We start from the raw sequence: 27,373 nt of genomic DNA on the forward strand, positions 1-27,373 counted from the left end.
CCAGGGGGTCTCATGTCCGTAAATGACCCCACCTTATATTTTGTATAGTACAATAAATTTTGAAAATACGTAGGAAATATGCGCGCTGTTTATTTCCAGCTAATTATGTGACTACCATAGCATCACTTTGCCTAAGGAGGCACCCTTGATGTTCAGACGGTCCTGAATAGAACTCTGATTAGTGGGGAGCTCAATAAATTCTAGGCCAGTGGTCTGGAGACCAATCTTATTTGCAAAATTTCCGTTCAGTATAAATTCACTGAAAAAATCAATTCAATACGTATAAAGAATCTTGCTTCTAGATGAGGGTCGAAAACTCTAGGTAAGACAGGGGAGCCACGAAGAAAAAAATATGGTTCAAAGGGGGCCACGGGCAAAAAAATGTTAAGAAACACTGCTCTAGAGGATATAAGCTGGTCCTGACATCTGAACTGAACCTTTAATGATTTGCACAGTCGTACCTATCAATACACCAGTGAATGGCAAGTACAAATATTAGTAATTAGATTATTGGAGATACGCACACAAAACAGAAACAAATGCATAAGGTTTAAACGCAAGAAATATGCATACATAATATAGTCTCGAATCCAGATGAATAGATTAAAAAATAAAATAAATAAAATGTTACCTCGGCGCATGGGCAGAGATGGGGAGCAAACGAAAACAGAAAGGGGGAGGGCGTCAAAACTACTGCCCCAAGAAAAAATACAATTTTTGATACATCTCAGCTCAGTGATTTCCACACGCCACGTCATAGTAGGTGCTGCCATCTAATCTCAAATTTAAAAGTGATTCATGAGGTTATGAAGAAGTTTCAATTAAAAAAGCTATATTCTTTATTCCGCTCAGTTCCTTATAAACAAAGTCGACAAACTGAACTGGAAATTTAAACTGAAAGTTCGGTTATTTTATACGAGCATAAGGAGACGTCCAAAACAAAGAACCTCTCAAGGAGCAGACGACAGACGGTTTGTTCGGTTCCCTACAAGCTAAGCTCACAAACAGAACTGGCAGTTTGAACTTCCAGTTCAGTCATTTTTTCAGGACACAAGGAGACGTTAAAAACAAGTAACCTGGAGAGAAGCAGACGACAGAGATTCTGAGGCTTGCATTGAGCTTATAACTGGAGGGAGCATCCAGCTGACGCGACGGCAAACGACATCAAATGCCAGGAAATCACGTGACCCGGTGAAAACGAAGTTCCCGCTTCGCAATTTGCCCATAGAAATGTACAGTTCGGTCTTTAAAAATATTGGGTTTTAAAGATTAAAAAAAAGAGAACTCATCTAAAGGTGAAAAAAGATTAAATTATTTATTTTTCATTAATACTGGAATCATTTCTTTCATCAATTCTTGAATTTTCCTTCATCAATTCTGGATTTTCCTTCATTAATTCTGAAATTTTCCTTCATTAATTCTGGAATTTTCATTCATTAATTCTGGAATTTTCCTCCATCAATTCTGGATTTTCCTTCATTAATTCTGGAATTTCCCTTCATCAATTCTGGATTTTAATTCATTAATTCTGGAATTTTCCTCCATTAATTCTGGAATTTTCCTCCATTAATTCTGGAATTTTCCTCCATTAATTCTGGAATTTTCCTCCATTAATTCTGGAATTTTCTTTCATCAATTCTGGATTTCCCTTCATTAATTCTGGAATTTTCGTTCATCAATTCTGGATTTCCCTTCATTAATTCTGGAATTTTCTTTCAATTCTTGAATTTTCTTTCATCAATTCTTGAATTTTCCTTCATTAATTCTTGACTTTTCCTTCATTGATTCTGAAATTTTCCATTCTGGAATTGTCTCATTAATTTTGGAATTGTCTCTCATTAATTTTGGAATTGTCTCTCATTAATTTTGGAATTGTCTCTCATTAATTTTGGAATCATCTCTTTTTCATTAATTCTGGAATTATCTCTTTCATTAATTCTGGAATTATCTCTTTCATTAATTCTGGAATTATCTCATCGATGCTGAAATTATTTCTTTCATTTTTTTGTTTTAAATTACTATGGATGCCATAAGAAAATAACGGGGGATTGTGTTTGTTTTCACCGAGTCACGTGATCAATTGCACGTGATGTTCCGACGAAAGCCACCTTTTCCAGCCTTTTCTCAGCCACCTCGATGGGCATTTTGCCTATTGTGGCGTTGTATTTGTATTTGAAATATGTTGGGGGACACTGTTCTCAGCACTGCCAAGGCGGCGACCGCTGTCGTCATACTCTCTCCAGTCGGGGCTGCCGCTCTTTCTCGTTAAGCCGGGTTTTCCTAGGAATAGGTTTCTTGCGCCGCGTGAACCGAATTAGACCATTTCGCGCCGGCAGAAACGCGTTACATGATTACGCTACGCGTTTGTGTTTCCTAGCATGGCGCATCAGATCAGGGCGGCTATATTATGTATAGTATATGGCCTTGGCGTCAGCTACTCTGTCGTCTGCATGTTATGGTTTGAAGGGAAGGGAAAGAAAACACGCAAGAGAGTGAAGAGAATATCGGCAAAACCGCGGCGCACGACGCATTTGACTCCTCCAGAAGCAAGCAGTCGGCCAATCACGCCCGACGTAAAGCGCTGTCGTGAGGCGTATTGCGCTCTGTTGTAGGAAAATAGTCATGCTGTTTTTCTTATTGGTGAGTGGACGACGTGTCGCGCTGGGCGGTTAAGCCGGGTTTTCCTAGGAAAAGGTTTTCTACGGTGCGTGCAGCGTGAAATCGCTGATTGGTTAAAAACCTGAAATTCACGTTTTTTAACCAATCAGCGTTTTCACGCTGCACACGGTGCAGGTAACATGCTCGTAGGAAAACCCGGCTTTAACGTTAAACGCGGCACAGAAAACCTGCTCCTAGCAAAACCCGGCTTTAGCTCCGCTCTCCAATAATATAAGCTCGATGGAGACTTGATTTATATACTGTTGGTGCTGCCATCTAATCTCGAAATTTCAGGCAACTCATGTAATGATGAAAAGAGAGAGAGAGTTTATTTTTTTAACATAAAATTTTTTTATGAGACGAAAATTTCTTTAACAAAATTCGTACATTTGCAACAATCGATTTTTTTATGTAGAAAAAATAATTATTTCTTTCCACAAAAAAATTCGGACAATATGGATGATCAAACAAATAAGTGAAAATACGGGTTATGTAGTCATCGGATAGGCTTACCAGATTCAAAACTGAAAAAGGAGGACGCCTGGTGCGAACCTTAGGCAGTGCCGTCTTAACACATGCCCCCCACCCAAGATATAGACTTGGAAATCTGGGGGGCACGTTGATGATGATATCATTTCATATATACATAGGGCCTATATCCATTTGATCAATCGATTCCACTTTGACATTGGGGGGGGGGGGATGCTCCCGCCCCGCACCCGTACATCTGCCCATGCCCCCACCCCGGGCAGTGCGCGAAGGGCCTCAAGATAAGAGGTGCCTCAGAAAAACGAGGCGTAGTTGAATTTTTCAGGTAGGGCCTCCAAAAAATCCCTTGACTCGGGGGCCCATGATGCTATTACGACGATCCTGCCTGTCAGCCCCACCCTCGTGGGGGTTCATGGAATTCCAGTACTTGATTCCTTTGCTTCTATTAATTTACATTAATTAAATAAAAACAACAGTAAAAAATTCGAAAAATTATCAAAGTTATCGAATTGCAACGTATATTTGAGGGGAGCAACTATATAAACAATTTTTAGAGGGGGCCGCAAATTTTTTTGCATTGGGCCGCGAAATTCTCATAAGCTCGGACCTATCTCCGATTTTTTAATTTAAATAATTCACAGGGAATAATGCAGTTAAAAACATGTAATTTGTTTGTTGGGCTCAGAAGAGAAAGATTGTCTAATTGGAAGTTACAAGACGGGGGACCGTATAAAAATTTACATTTTTTTTATGTTGTGTACACTGTGTTTTCATCCTCAAAACTCGTACAGGGTGAATTCTGGTCGCATTTTGAGAATTTTTGAAACTAGAACCATACCACTATAACGAACGGTTGATGAGATAAAGCCTGTAACAACACTCTAAGGAGAAGCCATTGAATATTAGAATGGCCATAATATTACCAATAGCCAGGGCCACAAGTAGAGGTGGTAGCAGGCGGGTCTGGTGCCCCGGGCGCATCACAAAAGGGGGTGCAAATTTCACCATTCAAGCTATCCTTCAGCATTACGGGGGTGGGAGTGCCTAAATGAGTGGTTACCCCGGCTAACCAAGCAAGTATCCAGTTGCGGCCCTGCCAATAGGTATCTTATTTCTGATGAATCACCGTTATATTGTATATTTTTTCTTTTAGATACATTCTCAAGTTTGTAGTTTACATCTGGTAGCATTTCTGTTACTTCTATAGATCAAACTACACAGTTGATCCACTAATGACCCACAACAATCATGTCTTTATTCTGTAGAACTTGATTCACTGCATTGGCCCATTTGGGCACTTCTCCGGGATGTCAAGCGACAAATTAAATCTGGTTCCGATTTTTAAGAGTAAATATGCAAATAGGAAGGTAGGAATTTTCAGCTGGGTAGTAGTGCCTCTCTCAGAAAAATCACTTTGTATGTGGGCGCATGATAATGTTAAGACAGCCCTGGACGTACTTTATGAAAATTGTGAAAAGCTAAAAGCTCAACAAAATAATGTGAAGTCTAGTTTGCAATATTATTAGTTTCTCATTGTTTTGTGCCATCCTTTGTGTGATAATGATCTTCAATTATACAATCAAGTGTTCTTAAAATTTTAGGATCTTCTATCGGATGATCGTTATTGTGGTGCCCCTTTTATACTGATGCCCTAAGCACGTGCTTATTTTGCTTAATGGTTAATCCGGCCCTGCATGAAACGCAAACGCGCTAGTGCGTTTGCGTTTCATGTTTCACCATGCATGCCAGGCTGTTTCGAAACGGCTGCTCCGCAAACGTTAAAGCGCTATTCCTGTTGAAATTTATCGGAAGAAAAAGAACGCTATGCATATGTAAATGTAACCTGGGGAAATACGCTAAGTATTTTCATACTGAAATGCATGTCTGCTTTTTCAGTATTACTGAAGTGCGCCATTATCCCGTACGTTACAACTGCCAGAAGCGGCCATTTCGAAACGCGCTGGCGCGTTTGCGTTTCATGTTATACCATGCATTCTTTTGATGGCAATTGTTTGTATTGGTGCGTACTATCACCTCTTAAAGTTTTTCCCCATCTCTTCTTAATCACTCTGTATATAGTTTTGAGCATTGTTTCATACATACACTCATGACGTAAGTGGAGATGATGCAGTAAATATCTTTAACTGTATTTATTAGACTTGGTCAAGACATTTGTGTGTAATTGTTATCGCTTTCACTTATTATATTTCACTTTTTATTGTGTAAAACAATTTTCGCAACAACTTGGGAGCTTTGCCGACGACAATTAGGGTGACCATACGTCCCGTATTTCCCTGGACAGTCCCGGTATTTTCTGTTTTTCTGGCCGTTCCGACTTTTTGGCAGAAGTGTCCCGGTTTTTACCGTATTTTGCACGAAGCCTACTTGAATTTTTATTCTTTATTGAAGTGAAAGATTATTATAAGAAATTATTTTTCAGCTTATAAATTATATTATGATAATTACAACAATAAATGAGAATATTAATCTCCCACATTTGTCTTGGTGAACGGTTTTTTTTTTCGTGGAATTCATTTTAATCCACTGCAATTAGCAGTAATGCTGCATTTCTCGCCATTTTGATTTTTCCGTTATTTCAACAATATTTGGTGTCTTGGTTCGGTTTCGGCGATAATTAGCGATGTCCCGTATTTGGAATCCCAATTTCCTGTATTTCTGTCGAGGAAATATGGTCACCATAGCGACAATCAGTGAAGTCCCGTATTTTTTTTCGACACAATGTGGTCACAGTGTCGATAATCACCTGTTTTCTAAAAGATTGTAACTTTAATTTATATTGCTTAAAAGTGAAATCTTTTCTGATCAAAATCAATATTTTAAATTATGTTTTCTTTTTTTTTCTAAATTAATAATTTATTTATTCATTTAAATTTGAGAAATTGTAAATTGTCCGCATTGCGTGGGTGTCCTTGACTGGATCTGGCAAGTCTACAACTGATGCAGTGGTCCTGTGCGTGTTTTGGGTTGTTGCAAAGAGATGCAAATGTTTTTCAATATGGCAATTTTATATTGGTGGTTGTAAAAGGAGGGGAAAAGAAACAGAATCAGTATATATCTCAAGTGTCTGTGTTTGTTTTTTTCGATTAATCACCGAGGCTTTTAATCGATTATTCATTTTGACGGTGTTGATTCCGAGTTTCTATTATCACCCTGTGGTTTCGGTATCTGGCAAGATTCAAGTGGCGTTACTTGAAAATGATCGATTCCGAAATCTAGGAAGGACGGAATCGGGGGAAATAATCGAAAATGTGCGAAGACGATGCTATCATAGCCACGAACGACGAGGCCGCGTTGTGCAAGCGGTACGCGGTGCACGCTGGGTACTGGGTGGACCCGTTCATAGAGAATTTCATAAAGGCCTCCGATCGCAAGGCGCCCGAGATAAGCCGGGGTTACTATTCCCGCGTCATGGGCATGAAGATGCTGTTGCACCAGTTTCTGAGGATAACGAATTACAACTGCCAAATCGTGAACGTTGGTGCAGGCTTCGACACTTTGTTCTGGAGACTGAAGAACGAAGGCGTGACCGTGAAGAAGTTCGTGGAGGTGGACTTACCGCCGGTCACTTCGAAGAAGTGCTTCATCATTCGCAGCAAGAAGAGCCTCCTCACGATGGTCGCGACGGAGGACGACGACGTGCAGTTCTCCAGCTGCGAGCTGCACGCAGGGGTGTACCATCTAGTCGGTTGCGACCTGCGGAACCTCCACGAACTGAACGGCAAGCTCCTCAGCGGCTTGCTGGATCCCTCCCAACCCACGATCTTCATGTGCGAGTGCGTGCTAGTGTATAACGAGGAGGTCCACACTTCTGCGTTTCTCAAATGGGTCGCAGAGAAGTTCGACAAGGCGTTCTTCATTAACTATGAACAAGTCAACATGGGCGACACGTTCGGGAAAGTAATGATCGAGAACCTTATGAAGAGAGGGTGTAACCTCGCCGGCGTCGCAGCGTGCGCGGATCTGGAGACGCAGAGGCAGCGCTTCCTGGCCGCGGGATGGGAGGGTGCTAAGTCGTGGGACATGAACGAGGTCTACCAGCACCTCCCACAGCGAGACGTCGACCGCATCGAGAAGCTCGAGTTCTTGGATGAGCAAGAACTGCTTCAGCAACTCTTGCAACATTATTGCATATCTGTAGCTTTCAAAGGTGAAGGTAGTTTCGAAGACATTGGCTTTAATTGAAGCTGATCCTGCTACAAGATATTGATGTCTAAATTTATGTGGTTCCTGGATTTTGTGAAATATTTATAGTGTGTTTTAGGAAGATTTATCGTTATATTACACTCTACTAAAACAATTTCTTTTCTTTTTATATCATGAAAAAAAAATTATGGTAATTTATTGCTGTAAATCATGTGTTTGCCGTTTGATATATTTTTTGTTGGAAAGTTTCTACTGAAAAGCTAATCGCTATGCATTTAGAGTAGCATATTTTTCACTGGATTGAAATTTTATTTGTCGGACACTCACATAAGCGGTGTGAATGGTTTTGTTTTGATATTTCGTTTGTACTGAGTTGAAATTTGCTCGAGAAAACTTATTCTGATCTGCGGTCAGTTTACAAATACATTGTTACCAGGATCAGCATGTATACTGTTAAAATGTAACTACTATGAAATCTTAAAAAAAGATCTTTGTGATATTATTTGGGAACTTTTATATATCTTAATGTTGTATACATAGAGTCAAAGCTAATACTTAATTTGAAGTTAATGTAGCATCTGTTTGCGTATTTACAAAAATTTTGTATATTTATGATATATATATATGGGCAGCTTGTGTATGATGTAGAGTAGGGCTGCAATTATCCAAGCTAATTTGGGCTTTGAGTATCTAATAAAAGGGGGGGGGGGTGGAGAACTGTATTACATTTTACATTTAAGGAAAAACACTTGGAAGAATACTTGTATAAACATAATTTCAATTACATTACTGTACAGTGCACAGTACAATTACCGATGCAGTATAACGCATCAAATACCTAAAATTTTAAGGAGGACCTTTGAAAATTTAATTCGCACATCCCACATGTACTTGGTAAGGACTCATTGTTTTTATAATAATCGGTGATATAACTTGCAATGCAATGCAAAGATCAAATGTACAAAGTTATTTCAAGTTTCATTTTTTTAAAAATAATGTATATATTAGTGGTTCCTAACCAGGGGTGCGGAAGAGTATTTTTGGGGGTGTGAGATGGAAAAAAAATTACAACATGCTGAATAATTCATTAAAATATATATATATATATAAATTGTACCAACATTTTGATGTATCATCTTCTAACTTTCACTCACAAAAATGTGTCACAAATTTTTTTGCTTTAAAAAAAAAAGTTTCTATTTCGTGTAGTGATCTTTCTATTTTCCATGTTTTCCATTTTGGTGTAAAAAAAAATATTTGCCGAAACACTGCTTCATGGTTTGTTTACATTGGTACCTCATGTTATTAGCAGTTTTGCAATTGCTGCTGGAATTAGTAAGTGAAGAAATATTTGATAGCTCTTTTTCCAAATCTCAAAAAACATTAAAAAAAAAAATATTTGCCGAAACACTGCTTCATGGTTTGTTTACATTGGTACCTCATGTTATTAGCAGTTTTGCAATTGCTGCTGGAATTAGTAAGTGAAGAAATATTTGATAGCTCTTTTTCCAAATCTCAAAAAACATTTAAAAAAATAGTACATTATTTTAGTTTCATTTTTGAATTTTTTCAAAAATAAAATGAAGCCAAAATTAAATATTGGCCATAGCCAATGAATTCTTTTACTTATTGTTTAATCAGTGGATAAATAATGTAACTAATTACAGAAAAATGAATTTTCTAACATAAAAAACATTATTGAAGGGGGTGCAGAAAGGAAAAATGGTATATATGGACAGGTTAGAGTCACAATGGTGTAAGTCAGCTTAAGTAGTTCACCTCAAAATTGTGAAATCATGAAATTTTTAACATAGGAATCTATGAGAATAATTCTAGTACAACCTTAATTTTCTGAAAATAGGAATTATTGACGTACATCACTATATTTTTACCCATCCATATGTTCATACTGTTCATAATTAGCAGCTTTTCAAAGATTACTATATGTACTGAAGTACAGACTACTAAAGTACTGTACGTACTTTAAATAATATATTGTCGAAAGTAACGTACACCAGGGCTTGACCAATCTCAGCTTACAATGGCAGTTAGAAACTACCAAATCAAACAAGTTTGATTATTAAATTTGAGTATAAATCGGCACAAATTTTAATTTTAGTGTCAACCAACATGAAAAAGTAATCCCTTAGATCTAGAGAAAGTTGAGGGAAAAAAATGATTGTTGATAATTTTTCCCTGAACACATACGAGGTTTGTTCAAAAACTATTTGACCACAATTTTTCATTCTTGAACCAATGAAGCTAGGGAAGCATGGTTTGGTGCACATGTGTAGGCAATCCTATTGCATGTGCTCCAATGCTAATGCTCTCCTCGTCTACAAATTCTCTGATCGTGATTCGAGGATCCTGCATCATCAGAGTCCTCACTTCCTCAATAATGACGTCCAGGACGTGCTTCAATCTCCATCTTTGAAGTAATTGTATCACTCCTTTATCTGTGTGGTACCAATTTCCTTTATCTTCAAAGGCCTGTTGAATCTTGTGGATTATTTCCACTCGGGAATCACCACAAGCTTCACACTTTTCTTGCTGTTTGGTCAAAAACGAAAATGCGACAGTACTCGTGCTTCCTCATTAGCTGTCTACCGTCGACTGGCTGCTTCTGCAGGTAGGTAAAAATTTAAGCATGCGCACTAGGATTGTCTATGTACATGCACCAAACCATGCCTCCCTAGCTTCATTGGTTTGCACACACAAAATTATGGTCGGATACTTTTTGAACAAACTTTGTATGCTTGGTTCCTAAAATTTTTCACTAGAGTCAAATTTTATTTATGATTTGCCAAGCACAGACAGACATCACTTCCTACCTCCACAGCACATACAGGTCTTACTGCACAATCTGTAACCAATATTATACTTTGCAGAGCTTTTTATACGTCGCGAAATTATTTCAGTTAATTGAGGTCCATGTGATTGCAGCCCTAGTCTACTTCAATCTAAACATTGTGTATTTTATAGTAATTTTTCATATCTATACTTTTCTCTTTCAAATTTCTTTTTTCTTTTAGTATTTGTCGTCAATTTGTCTCATTTTATTTTGATATTATTGAATTCTATGGGTTCATATCTCTAAATTTGTATCATTATTTGAAATATAGTTAGCTTTTTTCAAGAATTCTTTAAATTGTTTGCAAAATCTAGGAACTGCGTAAACTTTTGCATTTCAATCATAAATATGTGTAATAAGTGTTTGAAAATGTGAAATTTATAGTATGTGCCATGAACATGTTCTTTTCCTATGTTCAGGTTTTGTAAATGTGTAATTTTTTCTCTCAAAAAAAAGAAAATCAAGAGAAATTGTTAATATTGTGAATGAAAACGTGTCTGTTTAGGTACGCATATATTTTACTCAAGACTTAGAATAGTTATTTGCATCATGCTGAAAGTGTAGAAAATAATAGCTGCATTTTTCTTTTAAAATATCAAGTCAATTACTAAATGTAGAAAGGTTATCAATTTGGAAAAAAAGAAAAACTGCTCACATCCAAGTCTAACCAATGCCAGGGAATACAATGAGGTTTAGTGCTGGAGAGATATTAAGTTGCAGAAAGCTTTTTTTAAAGCAGTAGTTGTAGCTTGATAGATATTGTGCAGATTTTTAGTTGATTTTTTTTTTATATATTCCATAAAATAGCAACAAGTTAGCGGGTAGATTTCTCAAATTTTCCTGTCACTACCATATTGAACTTTTAAAATAATAAATAAGGAGTAGATAATGAATGATCGAGTTTTATTTCGTTTTATGCCTTTCAGTTCTTAAATTTTCTCCCCAAAAAAAAAAATTAAATGGAAAGCTATGGAACGAAATGTATTTAGGGCAATCAAAAACAAAAAATCTTGAATGACGGCGGATACTGATAATATCACGAAAACAGATAGCGAATTTGATGCATTTGTTTCTATCCCTAGAGCAATAGAAATGAGTACTTATTGATTTAATGTCATTTACACAATAATAAATGAGAATGATGATGTCGCCTCTGAGAGCAATCAAATTTCCAATCCTATGTGATTGGTGGATGGGAAATTTTTTTTCTGACAATGATGTGTTAGATTTTGGACCGACAAGAATTTCCTTTTGTTTTTAAAACTCTTAACAAAACTGGAAAATATTCTAAAATTCAAAGTACACATCTCAAAAGAAATGCATAACGAACTCGATGATGCGTCCGCTTTTTTTTAATGATTTCATGCACACGCAATTTACCATAGAGATATGAACAAGTGAGATGTGTTTGGAAGGTGATGCATGCATAATAATTTCTCTTTCTGTTAAACTCTAATTTCAGCTTTTTTTTTTGTACAATATTTATTTCATTCAATGTTTTTTCCACTTAATGCTCTCTCTCATTGTCTTTAATATCCCAAGAATATTTTTGAAGTGATTTGTATTGATTACTGATACAATAAAACCCTCTATATACCGTCAGTTTTTGATAGTCACGGCTGAAGTATCGGAAAATTAATTTAACAGAATCCTTATATATCCTGTCATTGAATTTGTGATTCACCCTGATACACCAGCACTTTCCATGGAAGTCATTCATTTCTTCCCATGGCAATTCTGTTTGACCAAAATGTTTTGACTCTTGGAGAAAATAGTCAGCCTTTTAATAGCTCATGGCATTTCTATTAAATTCCCTCCCTCCCGCAAATTGACCAAAATATTCATTAGCCTAGTTGTATGAAAACATTTGGGACTTTTGTTTTACTGCTATGGTGGTGTAACAGAATGATTGCTATGACACATGGTTGTTATAACGAGCGTCGACTGTATCAATATTCTGCAAAATCAAATTTCATTTAATGCTCTCTAGTCACCGTTAGATCTGTTATAGATGAGGACTGACTACTTCAAATCTTTTTTCAGCCAAGTATATAGTGAAACCTCTCAATAAGGGACATCCATGCGAACAAACTTTTTGTCTCTTAATCAATTAAGAGACATTAATTCCCTTAATGTCCTGTATTCAGAGGTTAATGAGTTCTTATTCAAAGGGACCAGGATCAGGACATCTGCCTCTTTCCACTTTAACTCTTTAAGGGGCACAGCAGGAATCACTAAACCCTCTATAAAATGCTATGTCATTTTTAATTAAGTAGGCTTTCGTCCAATTTTTAGCAGGTGTAAAGTTAGGGGTGTAGGGAAAAGTGTTCCATTGGAAAATTAGCAATACAAAATATCTGGCCTTGTCCATGATAAAATAAGGAACCTTTATCTTGGCGATATATCTTGTGTTAATGGCACGTAAAGAGTTAAGCAACATTGACTGGATATCTCGCCTCTTATTTTAACATTGACAAGCTGAGATATTTTGTAAAGTTGGTTTTTTAATTGGACGCTTTTCATTATACCCCCTTAGTGTGCATGCTGAAAAATAAAAAAAACCCCAATTTGTATTTAAAAAAAGATATGATATTTTGAAGTGGGTTTAGTGATTGCTGTGTCAGTTGAAGGGTTGAATAGAGATGTCCCTTAAATACAGGTTTGACTATGTGTCACTACAAGTCTGGACACTGGATGTTTCCAGTCACTTTGCAAATTTGCTCAGACTTCAGCTACTAACAATTGCTAAGCGTCTAAACTTCAGATCAATCGTATCATGTACATGTATAACTTCATGAACAGAAAGATTGGCATGAAAAGAAATGATGACGTGAGACAAGAAACATTAACGAAACCACATGAACATCATTCTTTTCTCCACCTTGTAAAAATTATGTACATAAAATACTTTCAAAAGTTTCATAATATCAGGATTAGATTTGATTCACTGTAATTAACCCGGTGTAAATGTAAATGGATTTTTCTACTTGTATTATCAACGCTGATATTTTTATGGAGAAAAGTTTTTGTGTGAAAATACTTGCACGTGTGGCTTTTTGCATAGTTGTAACAATTCTACACATTTTTTTTTTTTTAGCTAATTTAAGTTTGATTAGTTTTTCACCAATGCTTTCAAACACAAATTTCTAGAGAGTAGATTTTAGAATTCTGAACCGCAAGATCAAATTGTAAACTCTAAAACCTATTTTATACTTCTTTCCGATGAATTGTGAAATTCATTGAAAAAGACAGTGCCAAATCTTTATTGATGTAGATAAACTTCTTACAGGTGAAAAATCCTTGGAAATGATGAAAAGTGCAAGTGTTTCAATTATTTAAAAAAATCAAAATCCAAGCTTAAACTCGGTAGAAACCAATTATTATCTTTGTGGAAGTCTGAAATTAATTTTCTGTGTATTTTTTTCAAACCATTTGTTGTCGTCACAGTTTTGATATAACTGTCTTGTATTCGATAATGATTTACTTCATCCCGAAAAATGTTTGATTTTGATTGTATGGATGTGTTTGTGACGGTTTTGTAAATTTATGTGAATGAACATTTTGTTAAATTCAATTCCAGTAAAGTTTTAAAGGTTATATGTAGGGTCAGTGGTGGATTAAAGTTGGTCGAGGCCCCGGGTGCAAAAGAAAATATTGGGCCCCTTAAATTAGAAAAAAGTGTGAAGTTTTTGTTTCATGGGGCCCTTTAGAAGTTGAGGCCCTGGGCGTGCGCCCAGTGTGCCTGCCGTTAAATCCGCTTTTGGTAGGGTATGTTTTCATTTTGCATTTTAAAAAGAGGTTATCACATTGACATGAAAACATATAGAGCACAGGTTCTCCACTGTTTACGTTCCATGGACCCTTTGTGTCAATAAGACAAAAGCCCTCAGTGCTGGTAAGATGCTGGCCATGGACCCTTTCACGAAATAATATTCAGCACATAATGTTAAAACAATAAATTAATTGTAATCTTATCCGAGCTCATTGACCTCCCTAAAACCTCTCCAAGGTCCCAATGGGGCCCATGGACCACCCCCCCCCCCCCCACAATTACGAACCACTGATATAGAGGAATAGATTTTGGACACTTGGACAGAGCCTGACAAAAAAAAAAAAAGTTTAGGCACCAGCCAAATTTTTTAACAACAGTGTGTTTCTGGTTTTTTCCTCAAGAAAATTTGTCTTAAATAATCTAATGTTTTGTTTTTACTCTTCTGTGACTTGATAACCCCTTTGCATGTTGAAAGATGTAGTGTCATGAAATTTTTTAAAAAAATTACGTTGTCATTAGGCTTTGATTTAACAATCAAATTTTAAGCTTTTCCTTTGATTTGTCCAACGCTGATCTATTATATATAATCCTACAAGATGAGACTCATGTCATGTCACATTGGAGGACTCTTTTCAAGAAGGAGAAACTAAATTTGAGAGGTCAGATGAATGATTTTCAATGTGCAATCACTGTACCTAAAGGAAAAGAATACAATCATTTGACGTAACCCAGTCTCATCTCGTGCTTATAGGACTATACAAAGCTACCTTCAGCCTGTATTAAATGATTGATAAAATGGTAATTCATTGATATTTATCTGATTACTGAGGAATTATACAATTTTTTAATTACAATGTAATCATTTAATCAGCAATTCCCCCCCCCCTTCTCCGTGTCTAAGGTGTAGTCAACAGATCTAATGCATATGTGCTTACACGAACTAACATCATCATGCCCTCCCCAGACTTTCAAGTCGTATCTCTGCTTTTGCTTTGGTTGTATTCGTGGGAAATGAATTCTAATCTACAAAAAATTTACCCATTTGCATCCGGAGGCAAATTAATCTGGGAACTTGTGAAAACCCCTTATTGAGATTTGAATAGTTTGCCTACACAGTATATAAAAACCAGCTTCTTTGTCTATGTGTGGTGATTTCAAAAATCAAATTCAGGGGAAGGAGGCAAATGCATTCATTAAAAAAGTACATTTTCAAAAACTTTTGAAAGAAATGTGTAAAGTATTTAGATTTTTTGAATCTACAAACTTTTGCATTCCCGTATTCAAGATGCAGCATGCAGAATCTATATGTACAGGGATGGTCATAAATCTTTCGGATTTGAATACGAAATCATTTGGTTATGAAAGAGTTTGTTCCAACCTTCTAAGTGTATATGTGTGTGTGTGTGTGCTATTTGCAATGTGTAAGGTGTTTGATCATATCCATCTTTTATGTTTGAATTAATGTCTAGATGCAATATGAGTGTCATAACTCAGGATGTCTTTACATTGTCATTCGTAATCCAATTGAGAAATTTAATTGTTTTTGTGTATGTAATAGTTGGTAGCAAAATCAATGTCCATTTCAACTAGATTATATCTGACTTTGGTACAATTACTTTTGTTTCAGTGTAGATGATGTTAATGTCATAGTGATGTGCTATGTATTCTTCTTGGCCGTGTTTTTTGATTACATAAAATTTGTGATATTTATTATCTTAGTTAATTTTTAAAAAAAAAACCATGAAAAAGAAGAAAAATTGAAATAATGTAACCCTTTACAAGCTGAAGATCATGTCATTATTTTCAACATTTGTATCTCTCAACAAGTAACACTTATGAGTAATGGTGTCGTGCTAATAGGACAATGTTTATTTTATGATTTTGATATTCTAGAACATAGCTAATCTGAACATCTGTATACTCCAAACAGCTTTAAGGCCCATCATGGGGAATCTGGCCATAATCAATGTTAATTGCTATTTAATGTTATCATAGGGTTCTTCATGAACGCCAGGGATCCTAAGCAGTGGCCAGCTGCATTCTTTCATCGACAGCTCTGCCTTTTTGCTTTTTTTCACTCTCTCATTTAGTATGTAAGATAGCCACTGAGCTCTATTCACTCTTGCTGGTTGTTAACCTTTACAGCAACAATCCAGAGGTGTCTCAGGTTCTTAAAACTTTCTTGTATCGGCAACCCTGAAATATCTCGGGTTCTTAAAACTCTCTCGTATCGGCGATCCCAGGTACCGTTGTAAGTTTCTTCTCCTGATAACATCTTCTCCCCCTGTCCCATCCTGTCAATCAACTGCCAGTTGGCGGAGTCTGATGACAGAAGAGAAGAAAGGATGTGTTTTTTCCTTTTCCTTCTAGGTTGTATACAATTATGCTTACAGCAAAAATAACAGAAAAACTATAGTTTTTCCTTTCCTTGTTTTATTATTATTATATTGTGTTGGGGAGGGAAGGAAAAGCATTTATCAGCTTATAAGATGAGGGAAAAAATATTCTTGAAAATCGGTGGAAATTTCTAGAAATTTTTGGGATTTTTACTATATGGCAGTTATAAAATGCGGATCAGGAAAATTTTAAAAACTGCTTAAAGGGTTGAATGCAGTGGTGGAGTCTTATACTGTGGGTAGACAACAAGCCCTTAGGAGCTTGTGGATTAAAGATTTTCATTCATTATGAATTATTTTCCCCTTATTTCAATGTATTGAATTCGTTATTTGTAATTCAATTTATTTTTCAACCACTGGAAGATATTTTTTGCACAAGTTGAAAAGCGAGCCCCAAACTCAATCAGATCAACATGGTTTCATAGCGAATGATTTAGAGGAGCAGGTTCAAAACTTAGTATGTTTTTCCTCACCCTTTGTAGTGAGATTGGAATTTTAAAAGACTTCACACCTATGGATATCTTTAAAAAGGCCACATCATTGGTTGGGAATCCTAATTAATTTTGAATATGATTCTACCCTGAAAATATCTTGTGACATTCATCCCCTTGCTGCACCTACTGTTTTGAAATCACTGTTTAATAGAAGGACATTGTTTTAGCAGCTGGTATACTGATTATAACCTATGTAATTCAGTAGGATATTTGCACAGTGTAAAATGCATAGAATAGTCGAAAGTTTGAAAAAAAATGCAACACACATATCAGAATGTACTTATTTTCACATTTCTCATATAAATTGAAAGAATTTCGCATATTTTTATCGTGTAAATAAGTAAATATATATATATATTATAACAGAACTGAAATATGTATAAACATAAATTATGATGTATGAGTTTAGCTGCTTAATACATATTTTTATGTATCTTTATGATCATATTTATGGAAACTTGTCATTGATGAAAAAAGCTGCTTGATTCTCTGACTATTTAATTCATAATATTCGCTGATGGTATTTAAAGTACTACGGATATTCTCCAAAAAAGAAGTCGATTTTGAGAAAGGTTTGGCCTTGTTTGATTTAAATACATTTACTTGCATAGCAAAACTTCAGTTTATATGAGCATAATTTGTTCTGTAATCAGAAACAGCACCCTACTGGATTCTTGGTCAGCTGTGGTGAGCAAGCATTTTGGCGCCCTCTATTAATGTTGAAGAAGTGATTAAATGGTGGTATTTGCGCTCCCTCTGGTCCAGCATGTGGGGCACCAGACCCCCCCCTCCCCCAGTTTCGGTCCTGATTAGATACGCTTTACTTGTATTCAAAGCTTCATTTGCTTTTTTTGGAAAGATATAAAATAGCAGTGAATTAATTTTGAGATCCCGCTTGCATTAACACACACTACAAGGGAGAGTCTTTCATGCTACTTCTGTGTAAGTCACCAGCCTAATTGTTTTATGTGCCAAGTGTTTTTTTTTTTCACCAATACCAGTTTTTAAAATATTTATGACAACATGGCTCTCTTATTCATAGCAATTGGCACTTGTAAAGAAGTTTAGCTGCGAATCCGAAAAAAAATTCTTGATAGTGAAATACACATACATTCCTGCAAATATTATTTCCCCAGATCGAATTAGGATTCTTTCCTTTGCAAGAATACTTTTCAATTGAAATCGTTCACGAAACATACAGTGCCCACCGCTTATTAAAATCACTTTTATCCTGAGTTTTGGGTTTTAGTAGTCGGCTGATTTTTATAACTGGTGAATTAAAAACCTATATTGAAACCTATAATGAAATTAGACGTTTATTAATAAATAGTTTATTATTAATTAATTAAACTACTACATTCGGTTTTTATAAAAATTTTCTTGAGAAAATTATGCCTTACATTTTCTTGATAACTTGGATGCTTAATCTGTTTTTGGCATAGTCTCTCATTAGTTTCTTAGTATCATTCAACATTTTTGAAAAATCTCTATCTTATCGGTTACCTTTTTTGATTTTTTTCTTCAACATTTGCAGTAAATTGGTCGTGGTGGTAGTCGACTAAGGTTGTACTTGGGTTGCAAGTAGAAATACTTTTTTTTTAATATAACTTTTTGCGATCCCTCATTCTTTTTTTTTCTTTTGCTGAAATTTTAAAATATATGTAAATCAATTCCAGATGCTAAAAATTAGACTAATTCACAAATTATAATTTCCTTTCAAGTTCCACTCAGTTTCTCAATACAGTTGTCCCTCGGTATTCTCTGAGGTTAAATTCTGGAGATGACCACAAATGCGGAAAGTCCATGAATAACCCAAACCGTTAAATTTTGCTTCTTATACATCTCGTTTGTATCAGCTTTATGTGGAAGAAGTAGAAGTGGGGAGTCCAGTGATTCTAAGTGATGTTTTCTGAATGAACAACATAATGTCTGTTAGCCATTTCTTCTAAATTTGTGGTAATTTGTTACGGTGTGGTAGCAAGGCTTCCTCTACCAACTTTTCTATACATGAATAATATACCATAGATGGGTCTATTTAAACAAAACAATCCATTGCCGATTTAAACTTACAGAACCCTTTACTATGTTGCTAATAATAATCTTGCTGTCTACAGTAATTCTCAATCTTGATCATTTCCATGGGGTATCACTTAGGTTTCAGAAACAGTCAGCTTGATTAACCCCTCCTATGTGGATTTCTGAATTGTTGTAAATTAATTCTCTAATTTTTTCTATGCCTACATCAGTATACCCTTCATTAACAATCCAGAAAAGTTTTTTCATAGTCGAGTTTTTCTATTTTTCATAAAAAATATTTGGAGATGTCACTTATTCCTTGCTTCCATGCTCACAAATTTGCAGATTCAATAATGACAATTATAATATGTAAATTATGCATTACATAACTTGCATACCTTTTTTATCGCGCACACAGAAAAACAGAACTTTCTACATGAGAGAAATGTATGTCCAAGGCTAAATAGAAGGTGTAGCTGCAGCAACGGCTGATCGAATTTAAAATTCTTATTTGTGGATATATTTGACTGTGTGGTAGATTCAAAAATCGCAGCAATGTAGCCAACCTTTGTCGATATTTCGAATTTTTCTTGCAAGTTTTTCACTTTAAGAACCTAAAAACAATCGTCTTGTGTATAAACATTTTCAAAAACACCAAAAGAAAAAACCAATTGGAGGGATTTTTTAAACTTTTGTTTGTAACATGTACAACTCATATTTTGTTCCAATATGAGAATTATCCCCGCAACAGTTTTTTCCAGAAAACTGGGAAAGCGACTGCAAATACCAAGGGCCGACTGTAGATAAAATTCATAAAGAAAAAAGTTTTGATTTTTCTAAAGCTGGACGTTGGTTTTATCAAACAGAATTTTTATAATGTGACTAGTATTGATTTCATTTTATAAAGTGACTGATTTTATTAGCAGTGGGCACTGTATTTGATGATACACATAGTTCACTTACCATTCTTTTATTATGCTGATCCTTGTCAGTTTATTTTTTATACTTACATCTTTTTATATTACCTTTAAAGCTACAGCAATTTCGATAAGTTTTTTCTTTACTGTAAAGCCAATTGAAAAATGACTGTAGCTGTTTTCAAAAGTTTTTGTATTCAACAAGAGTGTCAAATGTTAAACTATTTCATCCGATATGTCTTTGTGATGGCCATAAATGAACATGAAACCCAGGTGATGAGCAAGATTTACATTCATTCAATTTTAAGGATAGACTTTTTTATGGACATTATGCTGAGTTGAACTTTGTTTTTTTTTTTTTTCTTGTATCCTCCAGGAATTGAACACGTCCTTTTCGCAATTGAGACCAAAAGGATTTTCTTTTTGAATTCACCTCGGCATGACGTCCAGAAAAAGGTCTCTTTCCTTGATATATTTGCATTGAGAAAAAAAATCATCCCGCTCTCTGTTTATTGATTGCATAATTTTTTGTTTTTAGGCGCCAGATTGGCTGTACATTGTTATTGTTTTTTAAATTCATGCAATTTCTGTTCTCCCCCCCCCCCCCAATATATAATATTTGCTTATATTTTTTGAAAAGTCAGGAGACTTTTACTCTATTGTTATTTTTAAACAGAGTGTTTTGGAACTCATAAGCAAAGTTTTAAGGAGTAATAGAACACATCTGAACAAGCAATTTTCATCATTGAGTGTAGAAGGGATGACTAGTTTCAGAAAATAGGATGAAGGGGAAATGCATTTTATTTTTCTCAGATTGGAATGCTCTGGTAGCTTAAAGACTGCACCGGGAGTATTATCAGACAAGATACATACTAGTTCAAAAATCTTTTGAACTAGTGATTCTACTGGTTTGTGTGCGAAACAGGTTTCCTTGTCAGCCCATGCTGGATAGGGAAGAGGAGGAGGCATGCCAGGAGTATGATGATGCCACAAAAAGCCTCTTTTTTGCACAGATACTGGTTCAGTCACAAAGATTTTTTTGATCCTGTGCACTCGTCTTATTAGAAAATACTCCAGGTCCAGTCTTTGAGGCTCTTCCAGGATATTCCCATCCACTGCACAATACATGAAATGCATATGTGTCTTGACCCTGGTTAATGAAACCAGTCATCCCTTCAATGGGGGTTCAATGACAGCGCCATCTAGTGATTCACTGCTTCTGTTGCGACCAGCGCCGTCTTAACGCATGGGCACACCCGGGGGCCTCACAAAAATGGGAACTAATTGAAATTTTCGAAAATTTTCTAGGAAAGGCCTCAGAAAAATCAATTGGTCCGGGGGCCCATGAAGCTCTTAAGACGGCCCTGGTTGCGATTATGCATTGTATTTTGAAAACTGTTTAGATGTATTTCTATCCATAGATGTTTTACTTTATACGTCCAGCACACACTCTTTAATGTTTTGCCCACGAGTTATGAATCACGCGGTATTTGTATCAGACTTAATTCATATCAGCAGGATCCGGTATGTGGTCATGATGTCCAAAAAACATTTTTCCCCATGAAAATATCTCTTACATAGTCACACAAGTGGATACTGGTGTTAAAAAATTCGGTTTTCATTCAATGTAATTATTTTCCATTCAAAAAGAGAAATCTGAATTGATATATTGCTATATAAAATGTTCATATTTAAATATTGCAGTGTTTATGAATCTGCTTTGATACCTTAACAATACTTGATCCAGTCGTTTTCACAGGATTGTTTTACAAGGGTTTTTTTTTTGTGTTGCATTAACAGTTTTTTCTTTGAATTATGAGAAGTGTACCCCTAACTCGTAAATTGTACCGATTTCTTTGTACTAACATGTGCACATTGTTTTTCTTTTGATTTTTCTGGTTTAATATATGTGCGTTTCTATCTTCTATCCATTACAGTAGATATCTTGAAATTATTCTCGCTGTAACAGCCCTAAAGATATTTGCGATGGAATTTCAATTGAATCCAAAAAAAGTGGTGTTAACTATGCAGATCTATTTACAACAAAAAAAAATTATGTGTTAAAAAAAAGTAGATGTAGAGTGTTAATTAAATATGGTTGCTGTGTTACGCAGCGGTCAACGCCAAGATCTTAATGTGAGTAAAAGTGCTAAAGGGCTACCATTGAATAAATGCCTCTCAATGTTTTTCTCTGCTTATTGATGTGTTTGATATATTCATTTCGTTAATTTATTTTTGTTCGTCTATTAACCATATGACTATGTAACTCCCTCTTTTACATAGTAATAGATTCTCCTACCCATGTACATTTTAACACACACAGCAATTTATAGAATATTTAGTCTTTCGAATATCTTTAGTGGGTAAGGAATTCCTATATTTGCCAGTGCATGGTGTAAAACTAGTGTGACTTATATACACCAATATTGAATATTTCATTGGATGTACTAACAAAAAATGACACTTCTCATGCTCTGGAAAACGTGCTTTTCTTAACATGCATTCAGAATCGAATAGCATATTCCAAGTTTTAATTGATTCATGAACAATACTTTCATTAAATAATACTGTATTTATTTCGTCATGTTTTTTGATAAAATCAAGTTCTAATTTATAGCTGTAACAATGAAAGTCACTCTGTTGGCAAATCAGCTATTTTACTTTACTCAATGGCAAAACTATGATTTCTCTGTGCTAAGCTCCCCGAAAACATCTGTAGTTCTTATTACAATGTTCTTCCATTTGTAAATATTAGATCATTGCAATCTACAATCAAAAGTGAATTTATGGTTTTGTCGTTATTAATCCTATGGGCCACACACACACACATTTTGCCCCCCCCCCCATCATAGTCCAATTTTCTGAACCACTCATTTCTCAAATTTGCTGCCCTGGGCTATATAGGGGCCACTTAGCTTCAGTCTCAAGTCACTTAAATGCTTGCACATTTCCTTGGTCACTCTTTTATTGTCATTCACTTGCTTGCAAATGCTCTAGAAAACTTTTTGGTTGCCCACAGACCTGATTTCCTGTCTCTAGGCCTTTCTTTTGGTCACTCACGTGCTTTCAAACTCTCTAGGTCGTTCACTGACATAGCTGTCTTAGTTTTTTTCGGATCACTCACGTGCTAGCAAACTCTATGGATCACTTTTTGGTCACTCACAGACTTAGTTCCTTGTTCTCTAGGTTACTCTTTTAATCACTCGCTTGCGCATGCTATAGGTCACTCTTGTGATCGCCGCAGACTGGATACCCTTTTTATTCTTTTGGTCACTCACATGCATTCAAACTCTCCAGGTCACTCATTAACCTGGTCCCTTGCTCTGTGAATCACTGGGCTATGGTCCGCTACGCCCCCGTAAATACGCCACCTGTGCCTGCATTACACATATTATATTGTCCTCAACAGTCTTTGCTGATATAGTTTTAGTTCCTTGGGGGGCCGTTCAAGTATTATGTCAGCAGATTTTTAACCATTTTCTACCCCCCCCCCCCACCCTTGTCAACAAAATTTCGTCTGCCCTACCTCCTAATGCATATATCGATCAGAGACGTAAGGAGGGGCATGATCCCTCTTATGCCCTCCCCCCTCTCCCAGACAGTCAAAAGTTTATTTTTTTGATGCAAAAAATATTTTTTTAAAAATGAAAATTTCACTTACAATTTATTAGTTGCTTTTTTCAAGTTTTATAAAATAACTTTCATAAACCTTTTAGAGTGAAATCCCATCCTTAGATTAGTCACTTCTGAAATATAAAATTTCATTTTTTTAAGTTTATAGACTAAATATTGAGTAAAATATACTTGTAGGTATTCGGGGGGAACCACCAAAAATATTCAAGCGCTAGGGTCTTCAAAGTGTGAAAGGGCCCTAAGTGCGGGCTCCGCATCCGCACATAGAAGTTTTGACAATAGGTTTATTCGGAGCTATTCAGACGATGCGGATGCGGAGCGAATTCGTCCGCATCTTTGGCTACTTTTTGAAGGTGATTTTTCACGGAATTTTTTTTATTATTTGCCATAAATACCCCTTAAAAACACCATATGATGGTCCCTGCTCATTAATATAATTATTAAATATATTATATATTATATAATTATTAAATATATTATATAATTATTATATATTATTAATATAATTATTAAATATTTGTTATTTTTTTTAATTTTTAATCTGTTAATTTTTTTAAACTTAAAAAAAATACTTTTATTAAACAATGTTATCCACGTACGGTGTTCACTCAGGGCCGGATTAAGACGTTTGAAGACCCTAGCGCTTGAATATTTTTGGTGGTTCCCCCCGAATACCTACAAGTATATTTTACTCAATATTTAGTCTATAAACTTAAAAAAATGAAATTTTATATTTCAGAAGTGACTAATCTAAGGATGGGATTTCACTCTAAAAGGTTTATGAAAGTTATTTTATAAAACTTGAAAAAAGCAACTAATAAATTGCAAGTGCAACCGATAAATATATTAGTTGCTCTTTTAAAAGAATTATTATAAAATTTTTATAGTGTAATCCATACTTGAGGCCGGGATTATACTATAAGGTTTTGTAAAAGATCTTTTATAAAAGTTGAAAAATTCAACCAATAGGCGCATCGTTTGCATTCAAGCAAATGCAACCGGTGATCTTAATGGTTGGATTTTTCACGTTTTATCAAAGAGCTTTTACAAAACTTTTATAGTGTAATCCCGGCCTGAGACAGAATTGTGATGTGAATATTTCTAAGCACAGACATTTTGAAAGTCCCAACCCCTCCCCTTTTTTTATACTTGCAAATTCTTTGATATTTGCTGAATTTTTTTTTTTTTTTTTTGGAACATCGAATGTTTTGGATGTTTTTGGATTGGATTTTTCGAACATTGGATGTGTTTTTGGAATTTTCTTTCATATTTTTCCGAAAAGACAGATTTTTTTTCAAAATGTTTTGAAAATATTTTAAGATATTTTCTCCCATCGACTACTTGTGAGGATCGGAATGGAGGCATCTTTAGGCTCAATGATAAAAACCACCAAAGAATGCCTCTAGGCTGCCTATGGGCACTGAATCAGGGGTGAAGGAGACAAATAATTACAAAAATTGCGAAAAAACAGTTTTTATGCACGAATTTCGAACTAAAGATGCGGGCGATTCGTCCGCATCTTCAGTGCTCGTTTGAAAGGGTATGCGGACCCGCATCCGCTCCGTGTGAAAGGGGCCTTAGGTTTTGACACATGCGGACGACGTCCGGACCCCCATGAACATTTCCTAGGTGCGGAGATTTTTCGGCTCGTCTGAAAGGCGCAGTATATTCCAATTGTTAAAACTTCTTCCGGACCCGCATCCGCTCCGTGTGAAAGGGCCCTAAGGCGTGGCTACCGAATTGCACTGCTAGATAATTCTGACATGGATAACTTCTTATTTATGCCTGAATTGTACTGGGCATATACTCACTACTAAACCACACATGTACCTCGTCCATATTCCTCTGCGGAATCTCTAACGAATTGGTACATGCGGGAATGTGTGTGTACGTGTAGTGAAACCTGACGTAAAGTTTGTTTCTGTGTAATGCTTGTTATGTGTAGTGCTGCCATCTGCCACCAGTTTTTCTAAATACGAGTGAAGTGTAATGATTGAATAATTAATCGTTGTAGGCCTGTTGCTCTCTGTGGCGAGACATTTTAATGGGGAGATCGGCTCGCATTTGCGCCTCGAAGTTGGGAACCACAGGAAACCAACTTCAGCCGACCACCACTATGGCGACGGTGGGGTTCGAACCCGGATCCTCGCGATGCGAGTCTGTCATTATGACCACTCGACCACCACAGCGGCGGGTATATACTCACTGGCGTGAAAATGTAGATATTTGTGTAACTAAATTAATTATCCAATAATTAATTATTTTAAAATTTTCAAACTTAAATATTAATCCTCTAAATATTTCAAAATTAATTTATTGAAAAAATGCACACTGGTATCAACGCAGCAAAATGAAAATTGCTCTACGTGTCGACTTTTAGTGATCAACTTGTTTCTTTTAAATAATAAATGAAGTTTTTAAACTGAGATTCTTTCTTCGAAAAGGCTATCTGCATATCATCTCCTACATTCAAGTTGTTTGTGGTTACTGTTTTCACAAGCGAAAGTGATGAAAACCCCATTTCGCAAAGGCGTAGAGACTGGTACACACGAGCTGTCTTTCCTAGCTTTGGAAATGGTTCCAACTGAGCTAAACACGGAAATAGTTCTAAGGAGTTTTGAAACTCCATTTAGACTCGCATTTCAATAAAATAAATTTTTATCAAATTACTATCATTCATTACACGTTAAAAAAAAAAAATGGATCTGATTCTGCTAACGGAAAAAGAAACTTTGAAAATCGTATCAAAACTGCATATAAATAGAGGCGTATTTAACGGTGGTTGCACCGGGTGACCGCACATTGGACCCCGACTTCTGAAGGGCCCCCCCCCCCCCCGCAAAGCTTAAATTTAACACTTTTTCTAACTTTATGGGGGGGGTCTAATACAGTATTTTCTTCTGCTCCCGGAGCCTCAACTGACCTCATCCGCATCTGCGCATAAGTGTGGGTTCTAAATCCTTGTCAAAAATTACAAACTGTATATAAATATTGGGGACATTCATATTTCGCTCCGCACATTTCTGAGAGCGATAGGGTATAATTCGCATTTTTGAAATGAAAAATTCAATATTCTGTATCACTTCAATTCTCAGGAACATAATCAGCCATCATGTTACACTTTTATTCTGCCTCTCGCACCCCCCCAAAAATGCTTTCCCGGGGACACCCCTGGTTAAGAGCCACTGGTCTAGTACATACTTCTATCAATAATATAATGAGATAAGATCCGGTTAATCTTATCTAGCCTCTCCCGTGCAACTCACCCATCTGATAAGAGGGAAGTCTATCTCCCTCAAAGCTGCATTAAGAGGCATCTTTCAAGCGGCTTTGCTCTCCCTGCAATTGAACCTCGGATTTGATTGACAGATTTTACGAGCAGTGCACCTCGAAGGCTATCTTTCCGTGGTCACTTGAGGTAATCTTATTTATGGGGGGGGGGGGTTGATCCACCTCAGATAAAAAAAAAAAACTTGAAAGAAAACTACAATACTCAGCATTTTTTCACAATATTTTATATCCTGTGATTTAACCCTTTATATCCTGACGGTACTTCAAAGTACCAGGTTAAATAATTTGTTTTAAATTAATTAATTGTTTATGAACGTTGTTTTTTTTTGTCTGTAATTGGGACTGAAATGATCGACCAAATAATTTACATGATAAATATTTATTATTATTATTACATTTATACGTTTAATTTATTATAATTTTCTTCTTATTCTACTTTTCTGATGTCGGATATAAAGGGTTAAAGTATTGCTTCATATAAATTCTTACATCACTCAAATATGACAGTTGTAATGGTTATGAATGGTATGTATAGACTTACAATGCAAAGTCAAAAACCAAAAAAAAACCCCCCATTAAATTGCAAAAATCCACACAAAATCGCGAGAAAAGGTTGATGAAGGAGAAATAAATATTGATAATAGAAAGTAAAAAAAAAAAATAGAAAATTGCGTGAGATGTCAATTGTCTTA

At 35.8% G+C, this 27,373-nt stretch overlaps 1 protein-coding gene across 1 annotated transcript; it reads left to right on the top strand.

Annotated features, from left to right (window-relative positions):
* Positions 1 to 6,110: 6,110 nt before the first annotated feature.
* LOC149083727 (leucine carboxyl methyltransferase 1) lies at positions 6,111 to 21,943 on the top strand. Its single transcript, XM_089234199.1, has one exon. It carries the CDS (start codon positions 6,415 to 6,417, stop codon positions 7,348 to 7,350), a length of 936 nt encoding a protein of 311 aa, XP_089090325.1. The 5' UTR covers positions 6,111 to 6,414; the 3' UTR covers positions 7,351 to 21,943.
* The last annotated feature ends 5,430 nt before the right edge of the window (positions 21,944 to 27,373 follow it).

This window comes from Pholcus phalangioides, unplaced genomic scaffold (assembly GCF_987345545.1).
Source record: "Pholcus phalangioides strain wild (caught in Gottingen) unplaced genomic scaffold, Ppha-v1.0 ptg000008l_1, whole genome shotgun sequence".
Lineage (NCBI taxonomy): Eukaryota > Metazoa > Arthropoda > Arachnida > Araneae > Pholcidae > Pholcus > Pholcus phalangioides.

Bases quoted from the DNA above. Each gene is read 5' to 3' on its own strand.
- LOC149083727 (XM_089234199.1), top strand. From the start codon at position 6,415: ATGTGCGAAGACGATGCTATCATAGCCACGAACGACGAGGCCGCGTTG.